At 35.8% G+C, this 13,321-nt stretch overlaps 1 protein-coding gene across 1 annotated transcript in view; it reads right to left on the bottom strand.

Moving 5' to 3' along the window:
- Window positions 1-842: 842 nt before the first annotated feature.
- Window positions 843-13,321, bottom strand: part of MEI4 (meiotic double-stranded break formation protein 4) — a gene marked incomplete at both ends in the record, with an annotated part of 63,620 nt that continues 51,141 nt past the window's right edge. Inside the window, one exon of the mRNA XM_084261151.1 lies at window positions 843-1,094. Coding sequence (XP_084117277.1) covers window positions 843-1,094 — 252 coding nt within the window. The remainder of the gene's footprint in view (window positions 1,095-13,321) is intronic.

The following is a 13,321-nucleotide window of genomic DNA, read 5'->3' on the forward strand; positions in this document are numbered from 1 at the left end:
TATAGTGAATATGCACTACTAGGAGACATAAAAAACCTAAAATGTTATTTATCTATTAAAAAAAAATTGCTGTTCATCATAATAGTTACATTTCAAATTTATCAAAGACTCTGGATCAGTTAAGGTATTGTTGAACTTGTTTTTTAAAGGCCTTTTATGTTTAAGATTATTTCTGTTAAAATATGCTACTTTAATTATTGCTACAAATATAATTCCATCACACAAAATTATAATTTGTAAATCAGATAATACATAAATATACAAAGGGGATTTTATCAATATTCATTAATTTTGAACAGAAAGGTTGAAAGTAGTCATTAAATGAGTCAAATTTATTCAGATTAAATCTTTGAAATAATTAGTCAACTCAGAGTGAATTAGGCCTACTGTGCCTACACAAGTGCATACATCAGTAAAGCCAAGCAGTCAGTACACAGTGAATGTAATAAAGTTGTACAACTACGTACCACATTTTACTTTGCTTAGCTAACAGGAGCTACACAACTCTTAAAAGACAGGCATTAGCTGCCTGACTTGGAAGCTCTACACACAAATTGCGTCTTGACTCTAAAAATCATGGTGCTTGTTGTGAACACTTGAAACAATGTACTTTGTTGCCATTTTCACTGCGTATGCAAACACCAACACATTGTTTTTCATCACGAGAAAAAGCATTTATTCCAAATGGCAGCTGGATTATTACATTTTTTCTACATTCAAAATCGGAAATAAGATGTAGTTTAGAGTAAATGTTTTCCAATAACAACAGTTCTCCTGTTTGGCTCAACATTTTTTCAGTGCAATCCCAAACAGATGCACAGTTAAAAAGGAGGATGCTTGTTTTAATCAATTTGCATTTGAGCCGAGTTCAAAAGAACACTCACTCTCCATAAATATAAAGAAAACAATGGGAATTCATCTGAGAGGTGAAGAATAATTTGATCAAGGTTCTTCAGAAATTTGACTTTCTCTTCTCTGTCACAGTCTGAGCTTGAAGCATTTCTTTCTTCTGTCTCATTTTGAAGAAATTCCTCCAGAATCATGCATAAAGGAAAAATATTTTCATACTGGGTGATGTCATACATGGCCTGGATCTGGGAATAAAGAAAAACTGATACGTAAGCACACTGTGAAAATTCTTCTGCAGCCTATTGTCTCAGATGACAGCTTAAGGAATAATGTTAAAATTTGCAATATTATTTACATAATCAGAATGGCTAAGATTATTTCTAGAAATCTTTTCCTTTCTATGACAACAGGGAAGCAACTAAGTCTCCCCATCATACAACCAAATGAAAAGTTGACATAAGCTCTTGTTTGTGCGTCAGAGAGGGATTTCTCTACTGAATTATCCGCAGGCTGTGACATATGATAATGTTCTACAGACCAGGCATTAAAATTGGCAGATACTTTGTTTTTTAGAGACAAAATAACGGTAGAAAAGATATATTTAACTCTGAAATACAGACAATAGGCTATTCAAGTGAAACCTCTAGAAAGCAAATAAAAGGTTAAATGATCAATCTCAATAGAAAACGTGTATTTGAGTGAGTTACAAAATAGAAGTCACTTTACCAAGCAAGCTCATTGACCAAACTGTGAATCTATTACAAGCCTTACCGCTTTGCCTAATAAAATATCTAATAAAAATGTACCTGCCCTGTATTTGGAAACAGTTTCCAACTGAAGCCTTCTGAATCTCTGCTTTACATAGGGAATAACTGGTAAGGTAAAAACTTTAACCTTGGGGAGTTGTCTCTCTGGAATGTAATTCTCCTTAACAGCAAAATCTACCACTAATAAGAGATGACCTTGTTCTGAAAAAGGCTGCAATTATAGTGGCTAAATGATCAGAACAGTAAAATCTGGAGTGCCAGAAAATTCATTATATGCTTTAGAAAACAGACTAACAGCTCTAGTGAGCCTAAACAACTGTTTAGGCCTGTGGTACAAAGCCAGATGGGTCTGGACTCTGACTTGGGTCTGTGAATCAGCATTAAATCATTTTACCCACCCTAAACTGCATGTTGCTAGGCTTTCTGAAGTGTGAGATTTATCACATCATATTAGTTGTTTTTACAACAATGCCAGTAATTTTTGATTCTGCTAGAATTTAACATCACTTGGTCTTCCTCAGGTAAGGCTGTTACTATTTAACTCCGCAGTAGATGGTGGCTTAGGGGTTGCTCACAGCCTTTCTTAGACCTAAAATCTGTGTCCAAGCTCCCTAGAGTAACCTCCCTAGGTAGCCTCTCACCTCAGTGGCAACACAGACACCATAGCCATCCTACTGCATAACTTCAATGTGGCAATGTAATTTTGCTGAGTTTACTGGATGTCTTGAAAATTAGGTTAATTGCTGAAAAATATTATCCCTAGTCTTGCATGCTCCATTTCCATCTCTCTGGAACCTGGTAAGAAAAAACCTGCAGTCCAAAAGCTGCTAACTATAATTTGATATTGACATATTTATCACAACAGACAGCAAAAAAATATAAAAGGGTAATACTAGGTATTTGAATACTTTTGAAGTCCAATTAAATCAAGTTGCATAATTAGGGAGAACCTTCTAAAGCAGAGATAACAAGGTGGTCTTGTTTCTTCAAATACTGAGCATCTGACTCTAGGACAACCATTCCTACACAGTAATTGTCTTATTAACTAATACTGTAGAGATAAGTGATTTGGGTTGGTTTTTTCTTACTCAACTAAACTACAGCTAAGTTCAGAAAATAACTGTTATTAACAATGTCACAATTTTCTAGAGAAAAGATAATTAGAAAGTATGTTCTTATAAGTTTCAGTTTAGGAATCATCTCATTAAAATGCAGGCATCAAGCAGTTGAGACATTATCCTTGGTTCCTGTTTTTGCCAACAGAGGGAAGTGAGGGGTGGAACTCAGCTACTAGCATGTAAATATTAATTGCCATTTTGGATGCCCACAGGCATCCAAGCATGAGCACAAGTAGAGCTTTATATCAGAGTCAGCAGCTGTGAGCCACGAGGAGTACCTTAAGGTATCCACTGTGGTATTAGATGGCTGAGTTTTGGTAACTAAGTAGTTCCCAGGGTCTTACAGGATGTAACTCATCCCAGTCTAAACTAGAATTCTCAGACGTACCATGTCCTGAAACTCTACAGTGATAACGTATGACTGTGCCCAGAAAAAATGACTATGTAGAAACATAAATTGATGTTCTATGCTTTTAGTACCTGTAATTTGGATATTAGAAGTAAAATGTTACAACAAAAAAAAACTTTGTTTGATTCTTAAGTGTTGGCCTTGTAAACTCACTCAGATCTTCCTTTTGCATGAATCAATAGAAAATGTTTTAGAAAGGCAAATTATGTCACTTCATTTATCCCCATAACCTCAGGCTCTTCCAAGCAGTTAAGCAATTGTGTTACTTTGAGTGGGTCTTGAAAAGTGCAACTAATTGCAATTTAGTAAACTACCTAATTGATTATGGATAATAGAAACCACAAGGTAACTAATTCTCTTTCCTCTGTAAATACTACTGCACTAAAGGAAAATTATTTTAGCCACACAGAACTGTCTTTAAACAGAAAGGGTAAGTCTGATGTCAAGAAGGAAGGGGGTTTTTGTGGCTATTTTTTTTGTTTGTTTTGTTTTCTGAGGTAATTGCTTTTCAGGGCACAAATGCACTCTGAAATACTGTTTTATAAAACCAGGAAAAAAAATCAGTCTAGAAAGCTTTCTGGCTCAAGGTTTATTAACCTTTCTAATCCATTTAATAATCTGAACAAAATGTGTCTCCATTTCTTTTGTTAGATGTCCTTTGTAGCACTAATTGATGCAATTACTACCAACCCACGTTTATGCCACACAAATTGCAGAATACCTTTACTGTTACCTAGTGGTGCAGGTCAGATGACAGACCTTTCATCTTGCTCACCAACGTGTGCAAGTGGGTAGAGGCGTACGTGCGTGTACACATGCACACGCACAGCCAAGTCCACCCAGGAAGTTCAGAAGCTATGTCTGTAAAGCAAACCTTATCTACAGGCTGCAATGCCAGAATATATTGATATCAACTTTCAGTAACTTTAGCACTAACTCTGTTTTTCAGAAAGACTTTTAAGATAGCCACTCTTTACACAGAAGTGATGGGTATGCAATATAGGTTTTTGAACAAGTTTGTGGTGAGAAAAATCCTTGCTGATTTTTCTTCACAAAGTATTTGGAAATGTGTTCCTTAGCAGTAAGATGCCCTTTGCACACCCCTAAGTTTTGAATTTAACTTTTGAAGATTATTCTCTTATTACAATTTCTAAATCCAAACAAATTTCTCACAGTTAATTAATTTTATAAAAATGATTAACTACTTAAGATTGCATTTTACATAAGATGGAAACAAGGGGTGCACGGGTCTCCTGGCTTGATTTGATGACCTGCTATCAGAATTCATATATTTACAGACACGTGTGCACATGCACACGCACACACCAAGTTCAGAATACAGGAAGTGTCAAAGCTTGAGGCTGTAATTAATCCTCCAAGCTTCTCCTACATTACAGGGTGGTAACCTGGAATAGCACACATATTTACTACATAATCTGAAAGCAGGGAAGAAGTTCTTTAATCTGTCTTCTTTACAATGCTATCATAAAGCCCAGTACTAATAGGTTAAAGGAAGCTGATCAAAAATACAGGCAGCAATGACAGAATGCTGTGTTCCAGGTCCCTGGGCTTTTATTATACTTTATTATACTTCCTTTTTGCAAAGCAACAGATCACATGGCATCAACTCCAAGCCAATTCCATCACTTAACAGACAGGTTTGGAGTTGGGATTCAAAAAGTAGGGATCTGCAGGCACAGAATTAAGTAACCTTAACAGAATGGTGGATGTAATTTCTGAAGTTTATTCATCCACATTCAGAAAAAAATCCCAAGTGACATTCTAAGTGCAGTATTAGTTTTCATGTCTTTGTGGTTCTCACACATTTTTCAAATGCCCTCAACAACAGAAATGTGAAACAAGAACAGAAGAATAAATATTAGTTTTGAAGTATTTCCTTACAATTCTTAAGCCATTACATTACCAACCACAACTTGCATTTCCAGTGATGCAGCCTATTGAGACTGCAATTTTCACATGCGGTACACTGATGCTACCTTCTGAGCATATTTCTTTTATATGTCAGAGCGAAGACAATAATTAACCAATGCAAATACAAATCGGATGAAAACAAAGAGCTTACATTCCTGGCAAATACTATATTCTTCCATGTAAATCAGATACTTGTGTAGGCTACAGACAAAGTGTCAGCAACATTGTTATGCTTTCTGGAATAAGCCAGAAACAGGTCTAACTCAGGAAAGCTTCTTTTTGGTTTAGAACACAATGTAAAATTGCTGAAATTTCTGACAAAATTAAAATAAATTAAAATCAATCTAGAAGCACTTTCATATTTGATTAATGACGAAAAGCTTTCCTATCCTACTTTAGTTAACACCTGTTTAGGATACCAAGTTTAAATGTATATTGCAACAAATAATCATACACAACATAATGTGATATAAAACACTGACATACTGATACAAATCTGAATCAAACTGGAAAAACCTTTGCTCTTTAGCAAATAGTATAATCGACACTTCTAGAAGATGACTATTTTAGCAAAAAACTGTTCTGCCCAAATTGCCTCAAGCCATCATATTCTAACAAGTTTGCTTCTTGTAAATTTTTTCTTATCTTGCAACTTTTGCCACTTCCATTTCTTGGCAAACTTTTACTATTCAGCAGTGATATAACTTATATGCTCACAAAGTGTCTCTTCAATATCCCAAGAAACTGTATCTCAAATTTCACTGAAATATCAAATGTTAAAAGTTGGTATTTCTCTTCTTTTATGTGCATACTTTTCAGAGAAGGGTAGACTGAAATAAACAGGAACTGCTAAAGCCTGGCTCATATTACCCTTCAACTGAAGTAGAGGCAGTAGGCCTGCAGCCCTGCCAGCTGCTGGGCTGTGATCACTTAGGTAGTGAAGGAGGATGGAGGACAGAGCAGAACCAAATCTGTCATCTAGCCATTTCCAGAAAAAATCCCTCAAGGACCATCCTTTCCTCAGGGAAGCAAATGAAGCCAAAGCTCCTAGAAATCCAGTCTGACATAGAGGTTAGTGAAAATATATATCAAGAATGAATTGCTTCATCAAGTGGAAATAAGTTCTCATTTTATGAACAAAGAAAATTAATTCTGTTCTCAACCCTTTGTTTTTCCTTTGAGGAACCCCTGTTCAGGCTACTCGTGGCTGTTTTAGAAGTCCTAAACACAAACACTTCTTGGAGTGCAGCGTGTATGTTTGCATAATAAGACATTTTACTTCAAAACAGCACTGGAAGTCTTTTAGCTGGATGTTCCACAAGCATGTAAGTAACCTCTACCTGGATGATTAAAATTTACAAAATCGATGGCATCAGGAAGAACATAGGATAAAAGAGTTTATCTCTAATCACTGTTAGGTGTTTAAATAGCATGCAGATAAGCATCTCCAAAATATTTAAGACAGGCATGAATGAAAGACTATACAAGAAATCTTTTTGTTCTGAATTTAATACTATTGTATTTGGTTAAAAGGTATTTACCGAACAATTTGCCATGACTCAGGATTCGGTTTTTAGCTGATTAGCATTTCTCTTTAATTGCTTTTTGTTTTGTGATTTGAAATTTCCCTAACATCCCTTCCAGTATGCATAATCCTCATTAACTATGTCGGTATTTACCTGCCAAGAAATTTCAAACTGGTTTAAACACTCTATCATTATGTAAAGCAAAATTCACCTACAATTCCTTATTTAAATTTATACTAACCTCCCCAAACTTTCACTGTATTTTGTGTATTCAATGGGATCTGAATTTCTCACTGTGCTGTCTTTATTAACGTTATCACTTTCTTCTCATGCAGCTCTCAGATTCAAACCTAAGGGGGTCCTTAGTACCCTTGAAAGGGTCAAGGAATTACTAAAATTTGTGAAAGTTAAATTCCAAAGGAGGGACCATCAGCTAAATTCTTAGAGCGAATGAATCTACAGTGCGTGCAGTGACTACAGTCCTGAGCAACACATTGTCAACACTTCATGTCCCAGCCAGCCTCACACTAGAGATGTTTCAGAACCAACAGTATGAATCTTATGGACATCATGTCTTCCCAGTCATGAGGATTCAGCATACCTTGGAAAACACTTTTGAGAGCAAAGCACTTTAAATTCTATCACCCGAGGGGAAGATGCTTATCCCTGAGACATCTATTCATCGTGCCTCTTCTACATATCATTTAACAGTGTCATCTGTTACTAGCCTTAATATGACACGTTGATTTACAAGAAACTCCCAAGCCATCTTAAGCAATATTATGTTTACTTAATAATACAATTTCTATAAAATATTGTAGCAAATTAAAAATACCAGCAGAGAGCATTTAAGCTTCCATTTTGGTGTAAGGATCAAAACAACTGCTTCACAAGTAACATGAGAAAGACACAGAAAGCTTTAAAAAGTAAATCCCAACCCATTATCCTGTTACAGAAAGTTAAAATATGAGTCACTAAAAAAATCTAATTTAGAGAGAACAAGGAAAAATAATGAATGCATGAACAAACCTTCTTGGGACAATGCTAATTTATAAACCTATTTGACTCCAACCCACAAGGAATAAACTTCAACCGTCATTGCTGTCATGGATGTTACTTTAGAAATCTATTTTAGAATTAAAAAAAAAAAAAAAAGGTACTTCACAAGCTTAAACATGAAATAAATCAATTTTTTCAACATTTTTTTCAGGTTCTAGACCAGACTTTACATGCAAAGTCACAACCAGGGAAAAAGAGGAAAGAAAACAAGAAGAATAATTTAATTAAGGTTCTCAATTATTAGCATTTCAGTATTAGGAAAAGGTTTTCATTGTTTGGTTGTTTTGATAATTTTTTCCCCATGGTTATGGAGGAAGAACTGCCTCCATTCCTACTGGAAACAGACCAGGGGGAAAGCAGAGGAGATGAAAGAAGGTGGTTAATTCAACTATGAAACAAGCAAACAAACAAAAAAAAAATCTCTATTTGTAGCTCTATCAGATGTATGCTTCCCTCCAATAAGAAAACTTAATACTATTTACATTGACTTTCCAGCCAGGCACAAAATACTGACAACAGACCGTACAACATACTTTGTTCTGCCTCACCTTCTACCCCATCTTCAAAGTCCTGCTTCTATTTCTCTAACCGTGTTCTGTTTAGCTTTCGAGGAGTCAAAAGATGGAAGATGGATGATAATTTAGATGCAGCTATAAATAAGATGCTAATTGCTAGTGGAAACTGAGAAAATTACAAAGATGGAGTCCTTAGCACATAACCAGATTTTATAACTAGAAGGTCAAGCATCATATCAAAGTTATTTTAACATATCTGCAAAACAACCTGAAAGGGCAGGAAGAATATAAGCTGTCAACAGTTTCCCCATTTAATAGCTACTGCCCATAAGAAAAGCAATGTGTGGGATAGAAACGAACTCTCATATTCTTTCTTTTGTTCTTAGAAGTGGTGAGGAAGCTTCCCCTGACCAGAAACCTTATGGTGCTTTGATTACAGCTGATGTTTGAACTGGGTTTGCCAGACAGAACTGCCAGGCTGACTTGTCTGTCCTTCAAGATTTCCACTCAATTCCGTGGGTCACTCTTACAAGTAACAAGCTTCTTGTTTTAGCAAGAAGGCAAGAGGTAACATGTTCATGACGTCACTTCATGATGTGCATTTCTTTCATTTATGACAAGCAAGTGTAGGAGTACCATATGCAATAAACATATCAATAAAATAATAGACATTGTTGACAGAATAAATTATGTTCTCATCCTACAGGGAATGTCATAAAGTATATACACAGCAATACTAGTTATCTAAGTGAGTCTTGAAAGTAAACATAATACATATAACATTTTTATAGGCAATAAGTGTTATACTAAGATAATAAAATTAAATTTTTAATAACAAAACCAACAAAAAGTCCTGTATTAATTAAAACCACAGCAGAAACAGAAGTTTACATATCTTTACAAAATGCACAGAAGTACAGAAAATAAACAGCAATCATTTTGCTTTAGTGGCTCTGATAAACAGAATCCTGTCAATAATGCAAGATATACTTAATCATAATTCATTTAGTTTTGAAAAGAAGCTTTTGAACATGCTTTTCAACTCAAAAGGCTTATTTTGTTTGTTTGTTTGTTTTCTAAAAGCATGATAACCTTGCCTCACATTCCCCCTGATTTACTAAAATCATCTCTTCCAATGCTTGGGATGTATCAAATGAAACTAGCAAGTGGCAGATGGCGGGTCTGAAAACAATTCAAAGTAGTAGGTTATCACACAACGTGCATTTAAACTGCTTGCCGCAGGATACTGTGAAAGCTGAAAGCCTGCATGAGGTGAAAGGAAAGTCAACAGCCATATGATAGTGAAATCCACTGATACACACATAAAAAGAGTCGCTGTGAAAAATTGCTGGATACTGGGTGAATGTTCCTGGAAAGACCTCCAAACTCTTCCCTGAATGTCTACTATAAACTACTGTCAGAAGCAGAATATTTGACCACTGCACTGACACAGGGGCCATTCTTGTGTTCTCCTATGTCCCAGTCTACTTTGCTGCCCTATCCAGTACCAACTTTAAGTTACTCCAGATATTAAAATCCCCTTCTCTTTCACAGGCAAAGAAAAGCTTGTTTTCAGCACAGGAAGCCTGCAACCCATGGCTCTATATGCACCACAAGCTTCTTCAGTTTCAGCGAGCTCAGTCTTTCCTCCAAAGCCACAGATGGAATCCACCACTCCAGGTTCAGAATCACACAGAAAAAAAGCCTGATCAGAAGGAAACCTATGACTGAAAATGCAGGATGTACTCAAAGGTTACATTTGTACCTGCTGCCTTGAAAAACAAAACAGCTAACAAAGAGCAAAAAGTGATTCCAGATACTGCCCTATGTGAACAAAAAGACAAAGCTGGTTGGAACACAAGCCTGAAATTTGTAAGAAAAAACCTGACATCTGCTCTGTGAATCATTTTCATCCAATGAAACAAAGTCTCTGTATACTTTTCATAAATACAGACAATGCTAAAGGTGACACGTTTCTTTCTAATTCTGCAGTTATTTTTTTCTCTTCCATACTTAGAGGCTGAATCCTTGTGTGACTGCTCAAGGCAATGTTCCACTGAAACAGCTTTTGTCTTTGTTCTAAGAAGTGGTTTATTTATGTAGTTATCCTTCCTCTTGTTTCGAAAAAAAAAATCTTTCCTTTTTTGTACAGAAAAAAATCTGTAGTAAAGCATTTATATTTTATTTAAATATGACTTTTTCACAAACTAGTTAGATAAAATGCATGAATATTTCCCTAGATAAGACTATGAAACAAGACAACAAAATATGGTGCTTCAATGATTCTAGCACCTGCCTAAAACACCAACTTTCCACCATAATTATGTCACCAAGTCCCATAACTTCCTCCCAACTTTAAGGGAACTCATCAGTCTTCCAGATTTTAATGGGAGACTCAAGAGGCATGGTAGGATATCAAAATTTCATTAGAATTAGACAGGATAGATAATCAGTGCTACTTTCCTATTTAATGCATTTTAAAGTATGTGGAATATGTATGTAGAATAAATCTTGAATGGATTAATAGAATTTAACAATGTGAAAACAATGTAGCTTATTCAGCTTAAATACATGAAGAATTACAGAACCAAAATATGCAATCGAAAATCATACCAAATATAAAACACCGTGAAATCATGAGTACAGCACGTTGTATCTAAAAGTTTATATACACGCTGTAAAGCTTTATTTTATAAGCTATTACTCCTTTGACTAAAACATAACAAAACAGAAAATGGAAGAGTTTGGTTTCTACAATCTTTTTTGGCTTTACAGAATTTTAACAAATGTGACTGAGCAAATATGGCTTCTCTTTCAAATTTTACTGTGCCATTAATTTTCCATTATATTCTTCTGGAAAACCCCAGATCGGTAGTTTTCCAGACATTTTCACAATTTAAATTTGTTCAGTTGTTTTTTCCAAATGCTATTGCAGCACAGTTATGCAAAAAGATGGGGTTTTAAAAGCTTCAGAGCAGCAGTTTAGAACTTGTGAGTACCATGGTGAAACCACTGCTGTTCAGGACTGGCCCTTTAAACTTCAGCATGCCACAAGCAACTCTGAAGACAGTCACATTTAGAATGAACCTTCTGAAACTGAAATACTTCTGCCACTTGTGTGAAAATTGCAGTGTCCTGATAGAACACAAAAAAGCAGCATAAACCTGAAAGGGATTAAACTATAAATTGTCTGTCAAACGCCAACTAGGTTTTCTTTCAATTTCTGAAGCAGAAAAGAATCTACAAAACATACAGGAAGGATTATGTACAGGAAAATGCTTCTAATTCTAAAATTTAGGGTATCATCTGAAAGAAATCATGGAGAAATTCCGGAAGAAGAGCTGTGTTCTGAGCACTAGTTGTATCATTATTGTTGTTATTAAATTATGATCATGTAAAAAATACTAGGTGATACCAATCCAACCCAAGTCCAAGGGCTTTCTATACCTAGATCTGGAATACCTTGATTCCCGTCCAAGGTAAGTTTGGAGGAAGTTCTCTGCTACACAAGTTATAGTAGTATATTCACCTGCCATTTGGGCTTTTCTGAGAATATCAAATGCATCATTTGGCAATAGCCATAAATAGATTGCGGAGATTGCAAAATTAAGCCAAAATCTGGTAGTATAGCACCCCCATTTTCAGCAAGCACACGGTCATTTACAGCAGGCCTCAATCCTGGTGTTAGCAAGATGCCATTGAAAAATGATGAATCTAGGAATTCCAGGATTTGAAATGACCTGGAAAAAGCTGCAGAAAATTTAGGAGGATTTACATTCTGCAAGAGATGTAAACTCTTTATATTCGTTTCTCATGCCAAAGCTTCAACACAGCTCAGTAAGACAACCTAGAATTGACAAGTAGTGGAAAGGTAGAGAGTCATTTAACCTTCACAGAATCCATTTGAAGGATAATGTTCTGCAGTTGTACTCTGTATCTAAGAGACAAATACCCTAGCAGAAGTACAGATGAGTTTATCAAATTGCTGTACTAAGCCAGAGACCTAATAACACTAAAGCTAAAAATGACCAGAAGTGCACTCAATTGCACTGAGTCCCCCAGAAGGGGGCTACTGTACCCAAATACAGAAGTATCATAAAAGTTTAAAGCAATTAATTTTCAAGCAGAAGCTTTTCAAGCAGAATTCAAGCTTTTCAAGCAGAATTATTTCAAGAAATATTTAGAATGAACAGCCCAACTAGAGCTCAAAGTATGTCCAAAGTCACACAAGATCTAAACAAAACTCAGTGAAACAGCATCTGCATTGAGAAACCTAAACGGTTTTAGGCAAATGACTGAGGTTTCTGGTGCACCTGTTACAGAATGCTGACATAAGTGTACCTGCTGGGGCCCATATAGGACCCCAATAGAGCTAGTAAGATACAGCTTCCAGAAACAGGTTGTCATACATGTGGATGTGGTATGACAGCTGCATAAAAGAAGTATCATGGTATCAAGAAAACCAGGCAGAGAATAACGTATACAACAGCACCAATAGAATGGTCTGTCAGTCTGTGACACTGCTGGAAGTCAAGAACATATTTGTATGTGGTGGATTTTGTTGAAAAAGTGTTCAAGGTCACGTTTTAGCTAAAGTTGTGACATCCTTTAATGACCTGAACCAGCCACAATATTAGGCGAATTACATTTGAAAACCTGTCCTCAGTCTTCCTTAGCGGTTACAACCTGTCCTGCCATTCCCTTCCCTGCTGTACCTGCATCTCCACCCTTTTGGCTCATCTCTATTTTCCCCTTAACCCATCCCTGGAAAACAGAAGGTAAGATAAGATGTCCCGTTGACATAACAGAAGTGGAACCACATGAATCAAATACACAGGAGGTGGTATTTCATCTATCGCCACAAACTCTTTTGCTCTTAATGTCCATGAATTCTGAATCTGAACAAAATAAATAGTTTTGATTTGAATTCCCCCCACATACATGGTCTTGGGAAAAAAATAAAAATCAAAGAGTAGAAAATAATGAAATCTGCAAATTTAAGGAAAAGATACAAATCTCTTTACATTGACTCCAAAACTATGGATGTTTTGAATGGGACTGTACTAGCAGAATAATTAGCACTGTTTAAAACACAGCATGCTGCTTCCACAGAAAGTAGAGTTTAAAAATGCAACCAGAATATGGT

The sequence above is a fragment of the Gallinula chloropus genome, assembly GCF_964237585.1.
Source record: "Gallinula chloropus genome assembly, chromosome: 3".
NCBI lineage: Eukaryota > Metazoa > Chordata > Aves > Gruiformes > Rallidae > Gallinula > Gallinula chloropus.